Here is a 27,206-nt window from a genome sequence, read left to right as displayed (position 1 = left end):
TGTGTATTGTTCTTTTGTTTTTCGGCGTTCCGCAGCCAACCTAGATCGTATAATTGAAATTTGCCAACATGACAGCCGTGGAGTGGGATGAAGTTAAACGTTTAGCTGCAGATTTTCAAAGAGCTCAATTAAGCTCCACTGTTCAGAGGTACTGTAGTCACCCGTTACATTTGAAAGCTCGCGTAATTATGAAGAATGTGTTTTAAGAATGATCTGTGTTTAGAATAGCTATGTCATGACACCATAAAAGCACGTCTGCTACAAATACCAATTTAGCAAACGAACTGTATAGCTTTAATAAAATATACTAATATTTTACTTCCTGCAGGCTCTCGGAGAGGAACTGCGTGGAAATTATCACAAAACTCCTAGATTTGAAACTTCTTGATGTGGTGTTTACAACAGATGGGAAAGAATATGTTACGCCGCAGCAGCTTACGCGAGAAATTCGAGATGAACTTTATGTGCACGGAGGTATTACTACTTTACAGCCTTGGTAGTACAAAATATATTGCGTTAGTTATGTATTAATTATTATTTGCAAGCTTTAAAAAAAAGTGCGAACAAATGCTATGGAACAAAGAAAACCCTTGGCGACCAGCAGTCAGTGGTTGCCGCATTGTGGGACCATAAAATCAGAAGCTTTAGTTTGAAAACTGTAGTGTACTTTGTAAGTTTTGAGGTTTTGTAGTGTATTTGTTCAGAAATTATGCTCGGTTTGAGTTGTTACAGTTCCACCCCGCCACCCCCCACTCACTTAAGGAGCTGAGCCTTAGCTGTCAATTGTGCAGCTACTCAAGAACTTCCCAGCATTTTATGGAACCCAAAGGTTCATTACCATGTTCACAAGAGCCCTCCAGTGGACCCTATCCTGTGCCAGATCAGTGCAGTCTATACCATCCAATCTTGTCTCTCTAAGATCCATTTTAACATTGTCCACCCTCCTATGTCTTGGTTTTCCCAGTTCTGTCCCCCCCCCCCAATGATATCAAATTAATTAGTAACAAATTCCGGTTCAGAAAAATAATCTTAAATGTTTTGATCACATTCACACTAAATGAAGGTATGAGTTCTGGAGGGATGAACATAATCTGACACTAAATTAGGTTATTTGCATGATTATAATTACAAAATACAGAAAGTAATGCATTGTTTATACTGGGCTTTAGCTGAAGCCAGAAAACATATTCACTAAATCTTGGATTTCACCAAATGCAAGAATGTTAAATTCACATTTTGTTGCATTGGTTTCTCAGTAAAAATGATATATTAGTGCTTTAGTCAAAATTGTATATCGCTGAGTTTAACACTTCAATCGTTTGCCACCAAAAATCAAATCTATGTCTAATGACTTGAAAAATTTTAAAATTCAGTTGACAACATTTTTATTGCAAAACTCTTTTTATATAAGGTTAGTAACATAAACAATTTTAATATTGCATAATTTTACATATAGTGATATAAAACTGTAAATTTAACACATGTTTTTTTGTCTGTTATAATGATTATAAGCTGTACATATATATTTATAATTGTATTGTACTATATTAACTATGTGACTGGTTCTGTATCTATGTATATGGATTTGTGGAATATACAATAAATGATTGATTGATTTATTTCGTCACTGTAGATCATTGTACATGATATAGGACAAGTCAAGTTAATTCTGAATATTAACAATTTAATATATGAGTAAGATTAAAATTACAATAGTTACAATTGTTTACAGTTGATTACAATTTAGAATTAGTTAGATATTCTTATTTGTGGAGAATTTGATGGAATGAATGAATGACATATCCACATACCTAATACACCTCACAGAGCCAGGAATATGATAACTGGACAGTATGAGCTTGGTATATATACTTCTTGACATCATCAGTAGTTGCAGCTATTCAGTTACCTCTTGGTTGCTATATTGTTGCATTAGGATGCCATGAACAAGGGTATCACAGTCTGACTTTAGCTCATACCTTTTCAGGAGAAAATATCACCTCCATCATGAGGGTCAAAGATTAAGCCAAGTAAGAAAACAGCAGAAGCAGTCTGCAAGATGAGTTAATTTCTTGCATGGGTAAACCTTTAACCCTGAAGATGGAGGCAGTATGTTTTTTTTTAAATACCGACCTGTGTCTGAATTGCACAGTTTTAGAACCCAGAAGACTACTATGGCAGTAATTATGTTCACAAATTATTTTGTGTTTCAGGTCGTATCAATCTTGTGGAACTGGTGAAGTTGCTCAGTGTAGACCTGAATCAGATTGCAGCAAGGGCTGCTGAAATTGAACGAGCAGACCAGAATTGTTCCTTGGTCCTTGGCCAGTTGATTGATAAGACATATGTCAATCGCATTGCAGAAGAAATCAATGAAAGATTACTTCAGCAAGGTCAGGTCACAATTGGTGACCTCACAAGGCACTATGATCTGCCTAGTGACTTCTTACAAATGGTAAATATAGTATGCATTACAAAGAATTACATTTTTATAAGTTCTTTGTTTGAAGTGCATAAAATGAATTTATTGGGATAACATGTATTTGTCAATCTATGCCTGCATCTTTTATTTACTTAGTGACTTCCTCCCCTTCTTTGAGTATTCTTTCTGGATATTCTCACAGTCGTTTTCTTCAATGTCTTGCCAGCTCTTTTATCTCTTCCTTATGTCCTCCAGTACGTGGCTAAACCATTCTTGTTGTTGATCACTGAATTTTAATTATAATGCCATTTTTGTTCTATCTTTCTTTTTACATGGCAAAACAATTGTAGTATAAGGGACAGTCAAATGAAAACAGGTCACCTCGCGTAACTCACACGGCACATAAGCTGGTAACACTGGAATTTGCTTACAGTACAAACATCTGGTGGGGGCTCGGGAAAGCACAGTGACAATGTGCCCTTGCACACTAGCCATTTGTTTATTGTGCTGGAAGTAAGGTTAGTACTATGTGTGGTCGTCCAACATCAGTAATGGAGGCGGGTAAAGAAGAACAGCGAAGTGTAGTGCGCTTTTTGACTGCCGAAGGAGTAGTAGGACGAGAAATTCATCCTCTCATGTCTGTTGTTTACGGGGAAGACATCATGTCATGTTTGCATGTGCTGGCATGGCAGAAGAGATTCCAAGAGGGATGTGTCACTGCAAGATGATGCTTGGCCAGGATAGGCTCATTGTGTCATCACTCCTGATGTTATTGCTGTGTTGGATGGTCATATCCAGGCAAACCGACAGATCACTGTGGAAGAAATTAGTCTTTTGATGGGAGTAAGTCATGGTTCTGTACACGCCATTGTGACAGAACATCTGCTGTACCGCAAAATCTGTGCGCAGTGGGTTCCACATCAACTGATGGAGGAACAAGACTCAGAGAATGGCTGCATCACTGGGTCACTTGCAACGATACCATGAGGAAGAGTATGCTTTTCTGTCCTGTATTGCCACTGGGGACGAAACTTGGTGCCAGCATTTTGAACCCAAGAGCAAACGGCAGAGCCAACGGTGGAAACGCGTGAATTATCCCCCACCGAAGAAGTCCATAGCCGTACACACAAGTTCCAGTAAAGTGATGATGACATTCTTCTTTGACTGCAAGGGCCCTCTGCTTATCGAATTTGTCAAGCATTTGGTCACAATCAGTGCACAGCGCTATGAAGACACTTTGCAGAAACTGAGACATGCCATAAAGTCAAAATGCCCTGGAATACTATTGAACGGCATTATCCTTCTTCACGATAATGCACGCCCCCACACTGCCAACTCTGTGAGGAATACGCTACAGAGATTTGGGTGGAAAGTGCTTCATCATCCCCCCTACAGCCCAGATCTCTCCCAATGTGATTTTCACATTTTTGGAGACCTGAAGAGAGACATTCGTGGACATCGGTTTGCATCGGATGAAGATGGGTGTGGCTGGGTAAAGATGTGGTTCTGTAGACAGCCCACAAGCTTTTTCAAGGATGGGATTGACTGTCTTATCTCCCAGAGAGATAAATGTATTAACAATTTTGGAGATTACTTTTGAGGTAAGAAATGTTATTTAATATGTTTTGGCTTCTCACCTGTTTTCATTTGACTGCCCCTCATAATTTCATTTCATACTCATCTAAATATTTCANACTGAGACATGCCATAAAGTCAAAATGCCCTGGAATACTATTGAACGGCATTATCCTTCTTCACGATAATGCACGCCCCCACACTGCCAACTCTGTGAGGAATACGCTACAGAGATTTGGGTGGAAAGTGCTTCATCATCCCCCCTACAGCCCAGATCTCTCCCAATGTGATTTTCACATTTTTGGAGACCTGAAGAGTGACATTCGTGGACATCGGTTTGCATCGGATGAAGATGGGTGTGGCTGGGTAAAGATGTGGTTCTGTAGACAGCCCACAAGCTTTTTCAAGGATGGGATTGACTGTCTTATCTCCCAGAGAGATAAATGTATTAACAATTTTGGAGATTACTTTTGAGGTAAGAAATGTTATTTAATATGTTTTGGCTTCTCACCTGTTTTCATTTGACTGCCCCTCATAATTTCATTTCATACTCATCTAAATATTTCATTGGGTGGAGGGACTACTTACAGGACACTGTCACCTCAAAGGACACCTCTTCAAATTGGGACTAAGTAGCAGTCCAACTTGTGAGAGGTGTCAAGAAGAAAATGAAACAGCCACACATATCCTGTGCGAATGTGAGGCCTTAGCTTGTTTAAGATTGTGCCACTTGGGTCAATATTTTATGGAACCAAGTGACTATTTCGACATCCCCACGTACAAGATCCTGCGCTTCATTTGAAGTGCAGGATTGTTGCGGGGATAATCAGAAGGAGAGGCTCAATAGATCACTGTGGTCGCGGTGCAAGGACCAAGAAGGCCCACCCCTTATACATTCTTTCAGTCATTCATTCAAATATTTCATTTCTAATGCTATCTCTTTCTGTTTTTCCCTCAACACTTCAAAAACTTTATATTTATTACTTGTATTTTGCTTTTGTTTCTCTTTGTAGGAGTCCCTGTTTCAGTATTAAAAGTTATTATTTGTTTAATATATGCTTTATACATAGTTAGGGGGGGTCTCTGTTCCATACTGTTCCTTTTATAATGAATAGAATTTAGAACTACTCTGTATGCTTGTATTGATCTCACCACTGGATTTCCCATCAAAATTTATTTCAGTTCCCAAATTAATAAAGGATGTCTACCTCTTTAGGGCTGCCTCTGTGGTCTGAGTTCCTGGCTACAGATCCAGAGGTCCCAGGTTCGATACCTGGTGCTACAAGATTTTCTGAGAAATAGTGGGTCTGGAACAGGGTCCACTTGGCCTCATGAGGATAATTGAGTAGCTACTTGAGAGGAAAATTAGCAGCTCCAGTCTAGAAAACTGAGATTAACAGCCATGGGAATCCATTGCGCTGACCACACAACACCATCTATTTGCTAAAGTGGGCACTAACTTCGCCAACAAGCAGAGGTTGCTCGGTCGGTATAGTTCACTTGTGGACTAAAAGCCACAGAGTTTAGTTTTAGTGTCCACCTCTTTAACCGTTGTATCATTAGCTTTTATTCTGATCTGGGTTTCTTGAAATATCTTGATAGGACTTCCTAGGCATTAAAAAATGTGTGCTTTATTGCTAGCATATTTCAACCTGTAAACTGTTCACTACACTTAAGAGCTATTTTATACAAGGGTGCAGAGTAAGAGCTGTTGAGTGAATTTCATTTTCATATATCATTCCAAGATAAAGTGCACTGTACATTGTATGGAAATGAAACTATAGCAAGATGTGACACCTTGTTATTTAGTACATCCACATCCCAACAGACAGTAATCGTAATAGTCACAGATGTCAGAACCTCGGGTCTCGAACACTTCAAACTTTGGATGTTATCAGAATGCAATTTCTGTCTGTAACATTTTGCAGTGTAATGTATATCAGTGCATAATGAAATCACAGGATAAATTTTGTCACAGTTGAGTGCCATATCAGTGTTGTTTGTAATCTTTGCAGTGGTGTATTTCCATCTCCAATAAATTAATGTCGAGGCCAATCAGGTGAACAGAATCAAAGGGTGCATTTAATAACTCATGCTTCATTGTAATGTGCACATTTCTGTTAGTGTTATATGATGTAAAATAGGCTCTGATATCAGTATTCCACAGTATTACTTATATTTTCATATGCAAAGTTTCCTCTATGATGGCATTTTTCAAAATGTAGTACCAGTACTCCTAGGGGTACCAAATCCTCATTTCTGGTATTCCCATTAACTTTGAGTGTTATGTTTATTTTGAATTGACTCAGAGTAAGCTTATACATATGACAGATATAAAAGTATTCATTGTACATTTATATTATAAGAACATTACAGATTAAGCTATGCATTTTCCAAGTTTTTCTTCCCAAGGAGGAAGGTATTTGTTTCATGGGGCACCAACACAGAGTTTGAGAACTGTTGCTCTAAGTAAACCCTGCGTGAAGACCTTAAAATGTTGTATATAATAAAATGGTGTCAATGATTATGCAGAGAGGTCATATATCAGAATCGGAAGGTATTCTTATTTGGATCCTCTTCTGTAATAGTTACTGTATAAAATTATGTTCAGGTGGTTGAGAAGCAGCTTGGCAAGATAATTCATGGCAAACAAGATAAGACTGATCCTCAAGTGTTCTTCACTGAATCGTATGTGGCTCGCAATCGAGCATGTATCAGAGGGGCCTTGGCTGCTGCCTTGCGACCCATATCAGTAGCAACTTTACTCAGCCAGTGTGGAGTTGAGGAAAGGCTGTTTTATTGTAAGTTCATCAGGAATTGATTAAAATTAAATATTATTTGTCTTTGATGTGCTTGAGGTCAGAGAAATTTATGTAATGACAAATTTCATGATTTGTACTCTTCGCTAAATATTATTAGGGTGATCATTTCAAAGGGGATGGGGTGGAACATGTAGTACATGTGGGAAAGATTAGAAATTCATACAAGATTTTGGTTGGAATTCTTGAAGGGAAGAGACCACTTTGCAGGTTTAGGTGTAGGTGGAAGCTAAGGTGTTCCCTTCTTAGCTCGCAGCTAAGAAGGGAACACACATCACAAGATGCGGTTTACACAGAAAATAAGAAAAACGACCCTGTAGTGAACAAACCACATACAAGCTTTAATTAAGACAAATAAGATGAATTATCTTAACAAGTTTTAGCGAATGTAAATTTATCATAGTTGACAAATATGGACTTTTAAATACTTTTTAAATGGTGTTGTGAAAACATATGAGGGCAAGCAATGCAATAGATTGACGTAGTTGGGACACCTGATGATGGCACTGTGTTGCCGAAACATGTTGTGAAGTGACAGGTGAAATTGTGTGCACTACAGGAGGGCCACTGTGTACATATAATGGATTATGCTACAAGCTGAAATGTTGCTGGTTTGAGTCCCAATGAGGTGGATCTTTTTCAGTTGACCTAATCCTTCCAGTCGCATTATGGCCCTGGGGTTGACTTAGCCTCTAACAGATTTGACTACCAGGAATCTTCCTGGGGGGTAATGGGCGCCTGGCATATAAAGCTGACAAACTTATTGCCTTCTGTGAGCCAATTGTCTAAAAAAAATGTGGGAGCCTGGACATCTCACAACCCTGTGAGCCTTCACGGTCTGTTACAGGGATAGCTTTACCTCTTATCTTTCATAGTTGAAGTATTGTTGGACTATAACAATGGAAATGGTGTTTTCTCTGTCATTTGTATCAAGATGTTATAAACAAGACAGTTTGAAGCACTGAATTAGTTTTTGGTTAGACTTGTCAACAATCTAGTTGAGTGAAGTGACATGAAGCAGCTGGTTGGTTAGTGAGAGAGTTGTCAGTTCAGTTGAAAGTCAGCCTATGGAGAGAAGACTATGAGGTTGGTGTGAAATGGCCGCCAGCCTGGACCCAGTTAGTTGAGTTGTCAGTTGACAAGAGTTCTGCACGGGAGGCTGTGACAATAGGACCTGAGTGCAGGAAGCTGAAGAATCTCCCTCGGTAGATGCTGTTGTCAGGAATTGGCTAGTGAAGATTGTAATAGACTGTAATCACAAGTCTGTGTGTGTCAGTGATCTGTAAAATGTAGTTCCAAGTGGTGTATACAAGTGATCAGTAAATCCATTTACCAATTCATACCCCATCTGTAGTCACACACCTCTAAATACATGACAGTATGTTTACTTTTCAAATCGTGTTATTTGGGACATAAAAAAGAAGAAACATTTTAAATGGTTTTAATTTACTTCACAAATTATTATATGTTGTTGGAACATTGTGCTTGACAAGAATAAATGTCTTCTGCCCACTAGCATATTTAAAGTTGAGAAATTCTGGACATAGTTTGGTGAAATTTTATATGAACGTTATGCCATCGCAGGCCACCCAGAACTCTGAAAACTTGGATTCATGTTTTTCATATTAAAGTTCAGAAAGTAAATTGTGGTGGTGTGCTGTACTACTAGATGAAAACTTAGATAGGATAGTATTAATTTTAAATTTATGTAGTATGTGTTTCTGTTCTGTCAGAATATACTATGTCATTACAAGTCAAGCAACTTTGCAGCCATTATAGGTAAGCTGATGGAGACAAAGCAGGTCCCAGGTGTCATAACAGGAAAGCAGCAAGGTGGAAGCAGTATGTATATACCTGCAATTTACTCCAAATCACAGAATGACTGGGTGAACAGTTTCTACAAACAGAATGGCTATCTAGGTATGTTCAGGTTTGTGATCCCCCAGTAGTGTTTTAATTTCATATTGTCTTCATTGCAGTGATTAACCTTTAAATGCCAGGCTTTTGAAATGGTGGTAAGCTTGAGCTGGCCAGAGTTTATTTAAATGCCCGCTGCAGGTGCGCGTTTAAATGCACGTTGCTACTCTGCGTTTAAATGTCCGTTCCTCTTAGGGCACTTAAACAATTTTAAGCATTGTGTTTAAAAATGCTGTGTCTTTGTATCAGCAAAGAACATAGTGTCGCATATTACAACGGAAGATTTGAAAAATTTTATACAAAAAGTTATACCCTATTTTCAGTTTTTTTTTCCTTTAATTTTGATGCGTACTACAAAATTGGTTTCCCAGTTCTTCACAGAGTTATTCTGCATTATAAATTCGTTTCTGTTTGTAACATTTGACAAATTTGTTTCTCTGCTGGAAAACCTTACATCTTTGGTACACCCTTCAGATTTTCGCATCTTTTGACTAAAGGACAGAAAATGAAAACATGTCTTTTCAATAAATACTGTAGCTAGAGGGGTCCCTTCTTCAGTGCTAAGACCATCCGTTATAGCTGCAAAGGATTATTGCCCTTTTTATGGGCATGAACAAACAGCTGCATCGTGGCTGAGATACGGATTACGATCTGTGTTCTGTGCGTTCGTAGTGAAATCGAATACTGTAGCTTCATTTCAGCCTATATATACATCAAGCAGATAACAACAAAAAAGGTATGTACATCGAATTTTACTATATATATTTTAACACATTAAATGCAGAATCTGCAATAAAAGTACTGGCTCATTGATGAGTTTGGGCATAACTCATACGTATACTCGTTTTGTTGTTGTTCACATAGGTATCATTTTAATTCCTCTATTAGGGTTTTAGTCAAGTCTGTCTGGTAATTACTACATTTAAAAATAAATATTTAGGACTCTGCATGCGCTTCTACTAGCGACATATGCGCGCACTTCCACTAGCAGAGTTTAAATGCTTGACTGGCAAAAACGGGGTACTTTGGCCCGCTCAGGGCACTTTGAACATTAAAGGTTAAGCTTATATTCCAGTTTCTCTGTGGTTCTCCTTGGCTGCGGTTATCATCATCAGTATGTAAGGGATTCTATAAACGATGTTGCTAATCTGCGTGTGAATAATTGAGAGCCTGCTTTATAAAATAAGCTGTCTACATTGTACACAAGTAGTATGCTACAATAAAAACATTGAAATAAGTTAAATGCATGACTACAGGGTGAAGCCAAAAAAAATGAGAATTTAAAGATAAGTTGCTTTGGCAGATAAATTAACAGATAGATAACAGAATAAGATTGTGTGGGCACTTTTAAGAATGAATGAATGAAAGAATCACAGAGGAAGTTTTGGGCTTGGTTGTCAGGCAACCCACATAAAAGTGAACTTTTGTACATAAATTAATATTCTTGCAAGTGTCCTTTCGAGAAGTTCACGGTGTTAAGGAAATACTAGATAATCTTTTGCCAGTCTTCCTGAAGAGTCTAGACATGCATTTTTTCCTAGGTTAATAGTAGTATGGTAGTTACTTTATATATGAGTGGGCTTCATAGTTTATAGGTAACGTTCCCACCTCATGACTTGTGGTACGTGGGTTCAGACCCGGCAGAGGTCGTCGAATTTTTAAGGGCAGAAAAATTCAGGGAACAAGTCGTCCGGGAGGGACTTTAAGCTGTGTGTCCCATGTCGTAGCTTTACGGCACGTAAAGGAACCTCATATCTCCAAAGGAGGTCACTGAGCAAAATTCAAGGACATTTCCCGCCCAACAAGTAGTCTCTAACACCTCTGATAGATGGGGGAAGCATTATAGATACCGCCAAGCTAGTGGAGGCCGAACTCGCTGGCTCGGTCGGGACTGATGGTACGCACCAATATCGGTAGGATATAGAGACTGGTAGAATATCATAGAGGGAAGCACAATGGACCAATACTGGTCTAAGTGCATGGGGAAACCCACCCTCTCCAATAACTAACTAACTACTTTATATATGTAAAAATTGTTTACAGAATATGATGCATTAATGCGACTGGGCATCGTGGACCATCAACTCTTTGTCCATAAACATTTCCCAAATGAGAAGCTTTTGCTGTTGCCGTCATTCGCTGTAGGCCCACAGATAATTGATCAAGTAGAAGCAGCTGTGGAAGAAGCTATTGCCACTGGATCCATGGTGGATATCATGGTTAGTGTCATAGTAGAATATTTATTTTATGTTTTGTGTCAGACATATGACATTTCCATAATTCTGTAATGTAAAGAAAAAGTGAAGTCCTTCTGCTTAATTAATTAAGCACTATGCTATGAAGGTCTGTGGCAGGTCAGAGGTATGTCTGCCATTCTTGACATCAACACCAGGGGAGGGTGAATGGTCAGTTTCACGCCCTGGTTGCTTTACTCTCAGGGAAGAATCCCCTGGTCCCCATTTTGTAGGAGACTGGGTGGGTCCCAGAGCTGTGGAAAAGAGAAAAATTACCTGCTTCTGCCAGGAATGGAACCACCCTTCCCCTGTCCTCTCTACTGATTTCCCATGTAGCCCCTCTCCCTTCTCTTCCTGCTCTTATACAGCTGGGTTTATTCTCGACATTAGTCTATTAGCATCTGCTCATGCTGGTTCTCCGCTTGCGAATTTTCTTCCTTTTTCTTCTACCCTGAAGATGGAGGCGATACATTCCTCCAAAATGTCAGTTAACACAATATCTACACGGCGCCACATCCCAAAATACTGCTTTCTTCATACTTATTTATTGATTGTTATCATTGTTTGTAAATGTTTAAATCCTTTTTGCTTTGTTGCAGCCATTGTTGCCTTCATTGTTTGAGCCGCAAGATGCTGGTGAAATACTAACAGAAGTCTTGAAGAACACCAAAATAAAATCCCCCAGTCAGAATATGCACATATTTTGTAGCACCATGGTACTCACAGAGCAGTTTATCCAGAAACTTACCAAGCCATTTGATGCCATAATTCAGAAAAAAGCTGAAGAGGTATGTTTGTAAAATGTCTTCCAAGCATTTATATTAATGTTTCACATTATAATATCTAAATTTAACCCTTACAGTACTGTGTTATTAAGTACTGTAATGCTTCCATTAGTGATGTGTTATTTTTAGTGAGTGTTTCAGATTTGCTATCTGAGGAATAACATATTTAGACTCATTATTATTGTCCTGATAAAACGGACAGCTAAATATTTCATCAAGGAATTCACCAAAATATGACAATCCTGTGCCAAGAGCAGGTTTATGCATCCATGTTTTTTTAATTTGTGTATACACAGAAGATGACAATGGCTTCTACACCAAGCAATCCGTATTTGCTAGCAGAAGGCTGTAATGGCATCTAAAACCTGTTTTCTAGTATATAAATTACTATGGCAATGTGTTCTCTTATGACCCTTTTCTATAATGTATGTCTAATTTTATTATATATGTTTTCAGTATTGGAATAGGTAACTTAAGGCGTTTATAAGTAGTATTAACATGGCCTTAGTTCCCTTAGTTTCCTTTAAGATCCAGTTCTTGCTAACTGCAGTGTTTGTAAGCCCCAAGGTTGGTGATTGATTTTCACATTAAATAAATTGCATGTTTTATGTATGCCATGATGCAAGCATAAGGTTCATTAAACCAGATGTGGGAGTAAGTAGATTCCTGTTTTCTACAGTATGTTCTGGCCAAAATAAGAATTAACATAATTCAAACTCTCCCCAGAAGATGCGACAGATTTACAGATAAGTGCAGAATAGCATCACGAAATAGGGTCTTGCTGCAGGTTGGACGACAGAGATTGGAGTTCAAGTTCCAGTAGAGTCGAGAATTTTCTCATCTCCATGTTGTCCAGACTGGCTCTGGGATCTCTCAACCTCCTATCCAGTGAGTAACGGGGCCTCTTTCCCCAGGGGTAAAGCGGCCGGGGCATGAAGATGACCACTCACCTCCAGCTAATGCCAAGGTCAAGAAAATGTGGACCTATACACCCATTCCCCCAAATGCCTTCAAGGCATAGTGCATAATTAGTTACGCACAGGTGCAGCTTTACGTTTTACCTTTACCTTATAGCATTGCAAAATAATTAGTGGAATGTCTGTACCTGACAGAGAGGAACTAACAGGAGAATAGAGGTAACTGCGTGTTGAGAATCCTCACTGAGGACAAAATGGTCAGGGAGTGAAGCATGCAGGAGAAATACGAGAAATACATATGTGTAACATTTTAGCCAGCAAATCTAATGGAACAAGACCGGCCATTCAGGAGATGCAAGGATGGTTAGGAGGATAATATTAAGAAATATGATATGAGGGCCTGAACTGGTTTCATCTCGCTCAGGATATAGTGCAGGGACTGAATCTTGTGAAGAGGATACTGAACATTCAAAATTGTAAATGGTATGGTAGTTCTTGGCTAGATGAATGGCTTTCAGCTCCCTAAGGAGGACTGTTCATTTATTAGCTAAAAAATTATCAGATAAATGCAGTGCACATAAGAAGACCACAGTGAATTGAAGTCGGTCTGTTTGACCACAAAAAGGGAGAAACAGTAGACTGAAATGAAGTACACTTAGTTGCAGCAGATGTAGAGATCCACATATTCTTGACTTTGGCACTAGTTGGAGGTAAGTGGCCAGCTTCATGCCCTGACCACTTTACCCCCAGGGAAATAGCACCAGTACCCACTGGATAGGAGGCTCAGTGGGCCCCAGAACCAGTCTGGATGACATGGAAGAAAAAAATATTGCACCTGCAGGGGCTGAAACTCTGACCCCCCACTTGTCCAGCCCATAACCAGTCACTATACCTATTGTGCTGTCCAAGGAATTCTATTGAGATAAAGGGAAAAATAACTTTTGGCTCTGCAGTGTAATTTCTACAGGGTGATCAGCTTTGGAATGGTAGATTTGTGTCTACAATAATAGAATATTTTTCGCAATAAATGAATGTCAAGATCAGTGGACTATGCAGGCATATTTAGTTAGCATCTAATTTGGTATCATTTAATTTAAAGGCATATATTTCAGGTAGTCTCTTCTGGAGCATATCTTTTGGCTCAGGCTGAGAGTAAGTTGCAAAACAACAGAAATCTGATAGAACAATATGAACCGAATACCAAGGGTGATCGCAGGGAAGAAAGACGTAAAAAGGCTACTGGAGGGAAAGGTGGTGGAGGAACACAGGTATCTGGAACAATTTATTGTATAATGAAATATAATATATTCATACAGGCACCGCACAACAGAAACAATACCCTCAGAATTTCACATAATTGTTTACCTATGCCCATGCATAATTTGGTTATAATGTGCACATGTTGGCCATGCCAGGGACCACAGAATGTGGCATCATCAGGTTCTCTTTGTGCTAATGACAGTATGTAATGCATATCACAGTCAGCACTGTCATTCAGGGTCATGGCTGCTGTGGCCGTTCCGTTTATTGCTTTAAGATATTAATTATATTGGAATTGTAAAGCGTGGTACATAAGCCAGAATTGCACTCAGAAGGCTGTCTTTGACTGCGCGATTTGGGATGTTTGCAAATTCCAGGATTGACAGAGACAGAAGATGTCTTGTGATTATGAGTGTTGAGAAATTAAGCCGATGGTGGCGTTAGCGCCTGAGGCCTTCTGGTGGATGACGCGGTCAGGCTTGTGTGGACACTATGGACATCTCAGAAGAGTAATATATTCTGAGTGATAAGGCCACGCCCGGTTCCGTCCTCGTGTGTTTAACCCATTAGAGGAATGTAGTTGTATTTACGCATCGAATCCAAAGGAGACTTAGTTAAGTCCTCCGAGCTCAGAGAGAGTGAGAGAGTGTATTAAATACAAATTTTGTAATAACCAAATAAATAAATAACTTGGTGCTGAGAACTACAAGGGTGTTGTGTGTATTAAGTGTTGTGCTCCTGTTTGAGCGAGGCCTGTAAAGACCCTGAGAAGGTTTCTCATGCCACCACAATAAATAAAGTTCGAAGGTTGATAGCACACCTAGTAGCTGAGTGTGCCCAGGTAACGAGTGTGTACAGCGGAAGGCGACCTGATAGGCAGCGGGGGCGTGCGACGAGTATAGCCGCCAGGGGCAAGCAGGTCTACCCAGCCCACAGCAACCGGTCGCGGAGCAACACAAAGAGGACGGCTACACTGCACAGGGACAAAAAGGAACCATGGCATGAGAATCTAAAAAATAGCTTAAAATATGTTATAAGTATTTTACATTACTTATAAATTTCAAAATACAACACTGTAACAACAGAGCAGCATTTTTCATCTATAATTTTATACACCTGATGATGGCTTCTTAGGCTAAAATGTATAATATTAAATAAATAATAAGAAGAGATGAAGAGCCATCAAAGTGTAATTTTTTATATATGTGAAGTTGCACAGTGACAATGAAGTGAGAATGCCTGAATTAGTTAATACAAAAATAAAATCATTGTGAGATAAATGCTTTATAAGATGTATGTATGTGTAATATGACGTTAATGTTAATATTCAAGTACTGAATTGCTTTTTGCTTGAAAATATCAATGTTGCTAATGTGAACAGGGCCGGGAAACTAGGACAAAATCTACGAAGAAGAAATATTTGCGAGGCAAAGCAACAGCTGGAGATGATTCTGATGAGGAGACAACTTCTGCAACTGGGAAGACTTCAGGGAGTTCTCATAAGCTGGAAATGTTGAGCATTGCAGAGATCAAAGAAGTGCTGGCTGAAGATGAAACATTGCAAGAAGAAGACCTTGGAGAACTGATAGCAGAAATTGCAAACCATCTCTATCCGTAAGTGTTTACAGATTGAAGTCTGTCAACATATCTTCATAACGAGGGGCGTGGGGTTACGATTACTTACCTGTTCTAAACCCTCTAGATTTCCAGTGATTGAGATTAGCTCTTTCTAAGGGGCCCAACTGAATAGGTGTCTTCTCTCTCACCTGAAGACGGAAACAGATCCAGTTTCCAAAACACCATGTCCTCTGTTACCTAAAATTCTGTACGATGGAAAAAGTCCAAACCCCCAGTATTTCTGTGTGTCATCCACCATCGTCAGAACCGTTTAGAATCTACCTCTAGATGTTGTTATTCTCACCATGTTTTCTTCAGGCACATTTCTCCCATAGGTCCATATTTCAGTGCCTTAATTTTGTATTCTGCTTTTCATATGTGCTATAGCCAACTCTTACAATGACCTTCAATATAATATTTTAGTATAATGTTTTTATATATGCCAAGTATTTTGTAACTGTGATTATTGCCTTCTGGGATGTTACGCCATGTAATTTGTTAGACAGGTACCAACCTATTTACCAGACTACACAGCATCGTATCCCACAAGACACCCTTAATATTCACTGCTGTAAGAACCTGAAATCTTAATTTGTACTTAAATTTTCAAAGGCTATATAAATTATAAGTCAAATGAGCTGTGCGTCTACAGCATGTAATTCTTCGAATATTTTGTTTCTATGGAGAAAGCTGTCTTCTGGGATGTGGCGCCGTTTAGAAATTGTGTTAACCGACATTTCAGAGGAACGTGTCACCTCCATCTTCAGGGTAGAAGACAAGAAGAAATCTGTGAGCGAACCAGCAGAGCAGGTGCAACAGACTGAATCCAGTCGAGTAAACACAGCTGTATAAGAGAAGGAGAGAAGGAGTGTGGCTACATAGGGAGATAGTAGATGGGGGAGGGGAAGGGGAAGGATCTGGTGGAATAGCCAGCAGGTAGTGGGCCAGAGCTGGTATAGAATATGTGTTAAGGGGAGAGAAGGGAAGGTTAAATGGAAGGGATTAACCCTATGGCTCGGGGGCTGCATTGTACCTGAGTGCCCCCCCCCCCGAGCTACAGGGTTATGCCTGGTTCACTTGCGGATTTCTTCTTGTCTTCTACCCTGAAGATGGAGGTGATACGTTCTTCTGAAACATCGGTTAACACAATTTCTACACGGCGCCACATCCCAAAAGATGAGTCACCGCTGTGAAAATCTCAAATCTTACATTTTGTTTCTAGTTCATTGAATAAATCTGGTCTTGCTGCAGCTGAGACTGTGTTTGAGAGCACAATGGCCTCATCAGCTCAGAGCAGACGCAAAACTCACAGTGATCTTCAGGACAAGTTAAATGCGATGTTTGTGAATGTCAGACTTTTTGAGAAAGGAATTAAACAGTTTGCTGACAAGGATATTCAACAACAGTTAGTCAAGTATCTCCTCAAGACTTTGTGCACAGAAATTACCAATGATGTCTTCTCATACATTGCACAAGAAAACATGTTCCAGTATGATCAGACAAAGGAATTGTCACCTGAGGTGAGAATGTTATTTATTTTCAGATATGCATATAAATTATCTGAGGATCAGATGTTATGTATCTAAGAATAATGCTCCCCTACATATGTAAAACATGGAAGGAAAATTATATATTACAATGAATTATCTTTTTCCTTCAGTTTTCATTTGCCTGATATTCAGTTCAGGAATTCGTTTAGAATTAGTTGCCTATGTTTTTATGACTGTAAGTTGTGTAAAATTTTTGTCATTATTTTATAAGTGTACTCACAATTGTTCCCATAATTAAGATTGTATTAGTTATTGCTATTACTTCTTGTCCCAAATTATAATAATTATAATAAGCGTGTTCATCAGTTGCTTTAATATATTTTTAAAGCTGAATGTAGTACCATAACCTCAGGATTGTGTGCTATAACAATTTGTTACAAATTGTAGTTTGGGAATTCATCTCAGTTATTTCTCTTTACAGTGTTCTGTATATGACAAAGGCTGTTTGGAATCCCATACAATGTATTTATATAAAAATATCATGTTTTTATGAAGTCTAGGGAATAAAATAGAAGCAATGATATTGACATTTTATATAACTTTAAAACTAACTTTTTACTGCAGTTGTTACTCTCAGATTCTCCGAAGCCCATGGGCCCTAATTATTTCATTACAGTTACAGAGAAACCATATGGCAAATAAGAGTTTATATTGTAATTGTATATATGTATTTAGCTGATATGTATATATTTATAATGTTGTGTTAAGTTCATTCCTAATTTCTGTTCTCTTACTTAAATACACATATTCCTTTTCCTTATTAGATTAGACTGAAAATTCTGAATGATTCTCCAAATGAATGCAAGGAACCTCTACTGAAATTACATAAGTCTTTGAACACGAGTTCCATAGAAGAATTCCTGAATTGTGTTGAAGCAGCACTGGGACCAGGTGTCTGTGACATGATTCTCCGTAAGCCTGACAAAAAGAAGGAAAGGTAAATAAAGATATTTAACTATGAGAATGTTGATGTGGGAAATCTTGGAAACATTAATCCTTATTTAGATGAGCCTTTTCATTTGCAAGGAACAAGATTCAGTGAACATCCATCAGAGTTGTGGGCTGTATTACTGTGTTCGTGGTGAGACATGCTAACAAACATGACTGAAGCCAGAAGTAGCTGAATAATTTAGTGTGAAGAAAATCTTAGTTGAAGATGCTCAGTAGCTCAGCTAAAAGGAATGCCCCAATCATCAACTCTTCCAATTAAATTGATACTTTTTATATGACAGCTCACGCTTTAAGCCATGTAGATAGTTCTCGTGTAAATGGGGACTTACAGAGTGTAGCACTGAAGCTATAGTTTTCCAGGGGCTTAAAAGATTTTGTTCATTCATGTTATGGTGGTTGTCCTTTTGTAACGAAGTTAAAATCAGTAGTGCAACGAGCATTGTTACTGCTAGTTGCATTAGCCCACTGCTTTTATCTGTTCTGTGTTTGAAGTGCAGAAAATGAATGAATGATGTGGATGTTGTGTCCATATGTTTCATTTCTGAAACTGCTAAACAGATATTTATGGAATTTGATATTGGAGTCTGCTCTAGGGGAATTTAATTTGGCTCTGTACCAGAAGCTCAGATCAAAATTTATCAGTTCTCTTGAGAGTGACTCATTTAGCAAATAAATGGTACATGCTGTAAAAGACATATTCTTAAGACATACAGCTTTATTTGGAACAGTTATTTTAATGCTATATGTATATAATATAATACAAGAAAATAATTAACTGGTATGTAATGTGATCAGCTTTGTTACAGACAAGTATATGCAGTAGTGACGTTCAAACCAGTGCAATATTAAAATTTTCAAAGAATATATTTAGAAAATTATATGTACTTTATCTGAGTATGCTATTACTAGGGGCATTCAAAAATGATTGACACTAGATGTTTCTTCACAGTAACCATTTACTGGAACAAAATATATACAGATTATATTAGAGGTAATCCCAGCCAATGTCTGTGCACCTTTGCCATCGTTCCAGCAGTTTCCGTATTTGCACAGCAAACCTATATTTGTGGTTATCCCGGTGCCACTGCTGGACAACTGCCTGAAGCTCGTTGTTGGAGGTGAACATGTTACCCCGCATGATGTTTTTCATTGCATTGAATAGAGCATAGTCGCTAGGGGCAAGTTCGGGCAAGTATGTCAGATGAGGCAGCACGATGTACCCTAGAGCACCCAGGGTGGCAATGGTCTGCCCTCCAGAAAAACCACACGGTCCACCATTGCTCATGATTGTCTGCTTCCATGTTGTCTGAGTGTTGTCCACGACTGCACCTGCACACCGCCATGAATGATGCAGCACTGTTCGACCTATGCGCAGTAGCAATGTCATCTCGTGACCACAGGCGGCACTGTAGTATGTCTTCCCACATACACTGGCTAGCATTTGACACTGATACTTTTCCGGAGTTATGGAGGGAGTGTCAATCATTTTTGAACGACCTAAACACACTTTTACAATTTTTACAAGACTTTTGTTATAGGTTGTTTATAGCAGTGATTATTCACATTGTGATCTGGGCTGTGACACCATGCTTTTGTAGGCAGATACAGTTGTTTAGGAGGAATATGCTGTCTCCATCATCAGGGTTGAGCGTGTGTGTCGTGAGGAATCAGTTGGGTCATATTGACAGATTGCAAAATTTAGGCCTGCAGGATTAGGTGAGGAAGGAGAGCCTGATTTGGAGCAGCAGAAATGGTGAGCAGGGCCATTTTCCTTCTTCCCTTCTGCAATGAGAAACAGTATTGTAGCCCTAGGAAAGGTTGTTTTCCTGCTCACTGTTACTCTTCTTCTGGGCTCCATTTCCTCACCACTTCCCATGGAACATACCATTTCCTCACCCTACACATTTTACCCCAGAAGATGTGGGCAGCATGTCTATATATCTACATGGTGTCACAACCCAGAAGACTGCAATCTAAAGTTGTGATTTTCTTTTGCTGCAGACCACAGCTGCTAGGACATCGCCAGGCTCTACTGGAACAGCTCACTTCTTCAGAGGATCCAGCTCTAGTTTTGCACCTGACAGCATTAATATTGTTTCAAGCAATGACACAAACAATGCTGCATGCATCTGGACGATTCGTATCTAATATCTTAACATACTTGCAGCCACACCTTACTGCTGAAGTTTTTAACACCTTGCAGCGGTATCATGGTGAGTTCTTTGTGCTGTTCTATATCATCATCCTTTCCAGTATTAGGTCTGTTGAGGCCTGTTGCAGGTATTACTTAAGAGGATCCTTCCACCATTTCAGGGTCTTCCCAAGCTTCTTTCTCCCTGTGGCTGATATTTTTAAAGTATTTTTTGAACTCCCATTATTGCTGTTAAGCACAGAAAATAGATATTTTATATATATTCAGAATAGTCTGAATGAGAATCTTATGATAGACTTCTGATATTATTTTTTTTCTGAACCTTGCCTCTTAGTGCCTCCTGTTTTTCTCACATTTTTAATATTGTATATGGCAGTGACTAAACACAGGGTTTGGATTAATTATTGAATTTATTAAAGCAATAACAATCAACTATAACACTCTCACTGATATACATACTTAACAAATCACTACAGTACACACCGATTCTTCTCAATTTGTTTTGTCTTCACCGGTCCTTGCTTGGTAGCGGCTTCCAGCAATGGAGATTCCTCTGGTTCCATGCTTACAGCTAGCCACCAGCTGTGACTGCTGACTCATGACTTGCAATTGGCTGCTTACTGCTGACCACTGACTCCAGTTTGGTCCTTGTTATATATTCTCGTCACAGACTGCACAGAAAACATTGCTTCCAACAGTTCTTCTATTATCGCATGCATATCCATTGTCATGGGAGTGTTTTTGCCAAACTGTTGCCTAGCAGTGGCCATCTGTTCTCACTCCACTATTCTGGCTCTCAGGTGTTACATCACAGTATGTTCAGGTTGATCAAAAGTCACAATCCAATCTTGATGTAGTTTCATTTATGTAGACAAATTACAATTACAGTTATATTAAGCATGACTACTGCCTTTTGTGGTATATGCATTTACTGTTTTCTGCATGTTTTGATGCAAAATGGAGAAGAGTTGCTTGAGTACATTTTTAAATGTGTGTCTCAGTATTTAATTTCAGTTTATCTAACATCTGAGGGTAATTTTCCTACAGTTATCCTTTAAAAATTCCCAGAGATATAATCTGAGTGTTCACAGATCCTGAGATGTGACAGGGCACACATTTTGAGAAATAATATGGATAGCAAAGAATTCTCACAATGTTACTATTGTTAATTTTTCAATGTGAGTTGTTACATTATGGTGGAACCAGCAGTCTTGTTCCTCAGTTTCAAGAAGAAAAGCTAATTACCTGGTCAGTTATTGAAAACATTTAACATTCACAGTTTCACTGAAAAAAAAAGGGAATGGATTACATGCAAGTGTGATTAATGCTAAATAGTCATAAAACTTCATATCACATAATATGCAGCAGTAAAGAAACTTTGCAATTGAGATAAGACACACTTACACCTTGGCTGCCCACACACGCAACTGGTGAAAGTTGACAGAAATGCAGGAATGGACACGTAAAACTTAATCTTTTATAAGCAATGATGGCGATAATTATAAGAATAAAATGTAATGCTCCTCATTATGTGATGTTCTCCAGTATAGGAGAACCTTACTATATGTTGTATGAACAGAAATGCCTGTACTTCCCCTGAGATATGTTTATTTTCCTTAACATCACTACATATAGCAGCTGAAGCATTAAGCACTCAAAGTAAAAATTAAAATTTTCTCATGAAGTTAAAAGATCTGGGAATGTAGTTTGAAATCCTCTCCAAAAACTTTTCCATAATACTTGCACATTGCTTAATAGCTGCGACTGCTGTGCATACTGATGTAAGTATGAAGTAAATTTCACAGTATCTTTGTGTCTTTGTGCTAGGTCCTTGATAGCAAGTTGGAAATGGAAGAAAGAAGAAAGTTATTTTTCTTATTTGTGTGAAATGTGTGACTTGGATTTTTTTTTTAATATTTATTTCAGTCTACATAATTTATTTTTTTTCAGACTTGGTGTTGAAACTGCTGACAACTGGTTCAGATGATGATAGTCGTTCACAGATTGTGAACGCACTAAAAGAAGGTATGCCAGCCATTAAAGAAATTGCGACATCATTTAAGAAACATTCCTCAACTGAATAATTCAAATGGCAATCAGAATTAATGAATGTATATACTATATTAAATTTTTGCATTCATATATGATGATTCTACTGTCTGAATCTACACAGATTTGATTCACTTTCCTTGGGCATCTTTCTGTTAAATTCATGATCTGGCATAATAACAACTTTTGTCACATATTGATAATGCCTTAATTTATATATTATGATTGTTGCAATTAATTGTACTGATTTGTAAATTTAGAATTGGACTTTAGGGTTGTGACTTCTTGTAATACTTATAGGAAGGTGCTGACATTTCTGAGAAATGTGCTCCCTCCATCCTAATGGTTGCAATGTATATATAGGGTGAGGAATCAGTTAGGTTATGTCTAGGGAGGTTGCAAGAAAGGTTAAATGATTACTCTGATTCATCAGAGGGGATAATGATTTGGAGCCCAACTCAGGCCACTGGGAATGGTTGGCAGGGTTCCCATAGTTTTTTGTTACTGAAGAGAAAATGAAATGCTCAGAATTAGGAAATGGCAGCACTTTTCAGGGCCCCTGTGCACAGGCATTGGGAAGTGAGAAATCAGCCCTTCCAAGGGCCCAGGTAGTGCATTGCCAACATGGGAGGATATAAATTGCTTGTCTTTGGAGAGAAAATTCTTCCTTCTTTCCATTTCAGAAGATGGGTAAGAGTCTTCCATGATTTGCTCAGGGAGAATCCATTCTCCCTGAGCAGGTTGGAGGATATTTTCAGTGTATTACTGACCAAACATACACAGTTAACTATTATTAGACCCAAGAAAATATCAACCATAAATCAAAACATAAAAAAAGTAAAGCTATACCTGTAACAGGCCGTGAGGCCCGTAGGGTTGCGAGACGTTGAGGGCCCCACATTATCTAGACAATCGGCTCATAGATGGCGGCAAGGTTGTCAGACTTTCGCAACAGCCGCGCTTTGCTCCCCAGGAAAATTATTTAATTAATTCCTGGTACTCATTTCTGTTAGAGGCTGAGTCGACCCCAGGGCCATAGTGAGGCTGGAAGGATTAGGTCAATTGAAAAAAATCCATTGACCTCATTGGGACTTGATTCCGCAACCTTCCGGCTTGTAGCATAGTGCCTCAACCAACTATGCTACCAAAAACATTATAGGACAAAAATCATAGTGTATAGTCTTAAAGAGAAATGTTATCATGTTGTCTTCTTTAATAGAAATTACTTTCTGCTTCTCTTTTATCAAGTCATGACCATCAGTAGGTACTAATATAGACATTTTATGCAAAAAATGTAATTAAACCCGTTTTAAGAATCATGACACCAACAGCAGTTTTCATCACTGTGTCTGGAAATTTTGTCTTGTTTTGATGAGGGGATGGAATTTCTTGTCACCTTGGGCAGCATTTAGACTAGTGGCAACCCAAAGTAGCAGGTATCAAGAAATAATGGCTTTCCCTTCTTGCTGGGCAGAGAGCACTTAAGTGGTCCTGTTGAAGCTTGTAGAGAGTAATGAGAAGTAGTTCAGTATGCATCTGTGAGGTGGTAAGGTGTGGGTATTGTCTGTTGTACTCTTTATAGAGTACTTCAGAAAACGTTTATTTTGATTATTTTTATGATGCATTGTTTTGTATTTTAAAGTTATGATATTGTACAAAAGAAGTTATGTAATAAAGATTTTAATGTGATCCTTTGACACTGTCATNAAATGCCCATAAATCATTTTTGGCATATGGTGAAAACACAAATGATAGTCCATGATTTATTTAAACCATCTTGCAGTGCATACACTCATCTATCTCCTTCTCTCACTCGCATTACATGTTTCGGCATAAAAATGCCACCTTCTGGTGCTTACTCAATCCACGCCAAACTAGTTCATTGCATGCCTTGTCCTCACATTACAATAACTAAAATATATATCTATCATATATATTGACAAATGTCAAGCGTTAAAAATATTAAAATTGTTTAGGATTCCTCATCGCTACATCGCATCTCACTACGCCAGTCGCACCCATCCTCCTCTGTTGGAGCACTCCTTCACTATCGTGTGTGTGTGTTGTGCTTTTGTTGTGTCTCACGCAGTCACAGGAGCAAGACTGGCGTAGTGAGATGCGACGTAGCGATGAGGAATCCTAAACAATTTTAATATTTTTAACGCTTGACATTTGTCACTATATATGACAGATATATATTTTAGTTATTGTAATGTGAGGACAAGGCATGCAATGAACTAGTTTGGCGTGGATTGAGTAAGCACCAGAAGGTGGCATTTTTATGCCGAAACATGTAATGCGAGTGAGAGAAGGAGATAGATGAGTGTATGCACTGCAAGATGGTTTAAATAAATCATGGACTATCATTTGTGTTTTCACCATATGCCAAAAATGATTTATGGGCATTTTATGATGGAGTAGTTCAACATTTTTCAGTAATGTAAAGTAAAGTAAAGCTATCCCTGTACCAGGCTGTGAAGGCCCATAGAGTTGTGAGACGTTGAGGATCCCACATTGTCTAGACAATCAGCTCATAGATGGCGGCAAGGTTGTCAGCCTTACGCGCCAGCTGTGCTTTACTCAGGAAAATTAATTAATTCTTGGTACTCATACCTGTTAGAGGCTGAGTAAACCCCAGGGCCTAGTGCGGCTGGAAGGATTAGGTCAACTGAAAAAATCCAATGATCTCATCAGGACTTGAACCCACGACCTTCATATGAAGTGTAATGATAGCGTAACAATGCAGGCGTATTCGATGTGATAGTACCACGAGATTTGCAGACCTTGAAGGTATAAATTTTGATGCTTCCCTACAATTAGCATATAAGAGGCGGGTTAGATAAGTGCCAGCAAATCAGACCAACAGGTCTTGAGTTGTGAGATGGCACAGCATAAAACCCAGTTTTTAATTTTCTCAAAAACCTTATGACTATCAAGAAAAGTGTATGGGACATAAAATAAAATTTGTGTTTCATTGTTTTTTCTAGGCTTTCGATTGAAATGTTGTTTTCTCCGACAAACATTTAAAAAGTTTTGTTCGAGATACATGTAGAAATGCACGTAGGTCTTGATGAAAATGTCTGTTCTTGTTGTTCTGTTTAACCAAAATTGGAATGAAGAAAGAGTGTCCATTCTGCGGTTTTCGAGCTGTTACTTGCTGGCAGATAGACGTGGTGGAGCTAATGGGCGCATTTTTACAGCTTTTCGCTTCAAACGCACCCAAAAAAAGTCAGTTATCATTAAGTACCAATCAGCAGGCTTTACCATTTTTGATGGAGCTTGGTCACAGCCCTCGTATCCAAATGTGTGATTGCTTGCCTACCCTCGCTATTGTTTAACTTTATTTCCAACAAGTGTTACACTATAAGCAAGCAAACTATAGTACTAGAACAATTTATGACTTCTTTGCTACATAAAATTCTAGACAAGCATATTCCATGTCTTATCTTTAAGGCGCAGGGCCTCACGCACCCTTGCAATTGTTACTGGGGTGTAAAGAAACTGGAAGTACTCATCACCAGATATGTAGTATTAGAATTATCTAATCAGAGACGATAAGATAAGAGGGATATATAACACCAAATGAAAAATATATCTACACTTGATCATCGACTGTCTTCCCTTCTGACCGACAGGTCATAAGTCTATCTGGTCATATGTCGGCCATATATTTATTAACAGTATTTTTTAACCTTTCAAGTCTTTTTATTATATTTATAATTTATTTTTAAAAACTTTTACATTTTAATCATCTTTTATTTTTCATTTTTTGTGGTCGTAAGTGCACCCGGTCGTAAGTCGATGACCAAATGTATACAGAATAGTGTGCTTGGAAAACTTGATGGGAAGAGATCACTTTGGATCCTAGACGTACATTGGAGAATAATATTGAAATTGGTTTTAAGAAATACAGTAGTATGTCAGGGTGGAGTATATTCAATGGAATAGGAGCCAGTGGTGAGCTGTCATGAACAATATTGAATTTTCAAGTTCCATATGCTGGATATTCCTTGGTCAGCTGAGTGACTGGCAGATGTCCAAGAATTTTTCTTTGTGGGGCTATTTATTGAATTACATGCGTAGGCATAGATGTGAGGATAATATTGAACTGGACCTTAAACTGAGTTATTGATGCTTTTTGTTATATACATTTTTCTTAAAAGCCCAAAGGGAACACTTGAGAGACATAGATAGGCCTACATATTGAAGAATAATATTAAAATACATCTTAAAAATAGGGTGAGAGGGTGTAGACTGGTTTCAGCTTAGTCAGGATAGGGTCCAATTCTTGTGCATTGTGGCAATGAATCTTGCTGTTGCATGAAAGATCGGTAATTTCGTGATAATATAAGCGATTGTTAGTTTCTGAAGTACTCTACTTAGTGGAATTCTGTTAGTGCTTACTTATTTGCGTAGTTTTTCGTCTGATCGTTTATTACAGAAAATTTACTGCTAGACTGGGGAAACAATATGAAAAGATTGCAAAACAGGTTATGATATCTAAATGTTAGGAAGTTGCTTAAACCAGGGTTGCATTTTAGAAGGAGCTCCAAAATGGCGACAGTAGGAATTCATACGGTGGAAGAGGAGAGAAAGAGACATACAATCGCTGTGGAACTGAAGGTGAGATACTATTTATCACCCTAAATGTAGATATGAAGTTAAGTTAAATTATAGCTGGTGAATTATGTGTTGATGAGAATTTATTTTGGTACGGTTGTATTTTGACGTCATAAAAGGCATGGTCTGTATGGAAACGTTCTGTATACTGCATTCAAAAAACATTTCCTGTTCATCGCATGATGAAATAGCACATTATTAATTATGCAGCACTCTGTAGCTACACATATACATGTATATAAATACGAATGTAGAGTACTGTCTTCTGGGATATAACGCCGCGTAGTCCGTTGAAAGCCTACCGACGTTTCGGAGGAACGCATCGCTTCCATTCTCAG

At 38.5% G+C, this 27,206-nt stretch overlaps 1 protein-coding gene across 1 annotated transcript; it reads left to right on the top strand.

The window, feature by feature from the left end:
* Positions 1 to 37: 37 nt before the first annotated feature.
* LOC111869352 (E3 UFM1-protein ligase 1 homolog) lies at positions 38 to 23,146 on the top strand. Its single transcript, XM_023860813.2, has 13 exons — positions 38 to 148; positions 329 to 474; positions 2,214 to 2,455; positions 6,609 to 6,798; positions 8,587 to 8,736; positions 10,777 to 10,952; positions 11,567 to 11,755; positions 13,782 to 13,937; positions 15,311 to 15,543; positions 16,769 to 17,066; positions 17,861 to 18,033; positions 20,049 to 20,260; positions 22,150 to 23,146. Exons 1-13 carry the CDS (start codon positions 69 to 71, stop codon positions 22,281 to 22,283), a joined length of 2,379 nt encoding a protein of 792 aa, XP_023716581.1. The 5' UTR covers positions 38 to 68; the 3' UTR covers positions 22,284 to 23,146.
* The last annotated feature ends 4,060 nt before the right edge of the window (positions 23,147 to 27,206 follow it).

This window comes from Cryptotermes secundus, unplaced genomic scaffold, assembly GCF_002891405.2.
Source record: "Cryptotermes secundus unplaced genomic scaffold, Csec_1.0 scaffold630, whole genome shotgun sequence".
Lineage (NCBI taxonomy): Eukaryota > Metazoa > Arthropoda > Insecta > Blattodea > Kalotermitidae > Cryptotermes > Cryptotermes secundus.
Note: the sequence above shows the minus strand (reverse complement) of the source record. Positions and strands in the feature narration are given on the sequence as shown.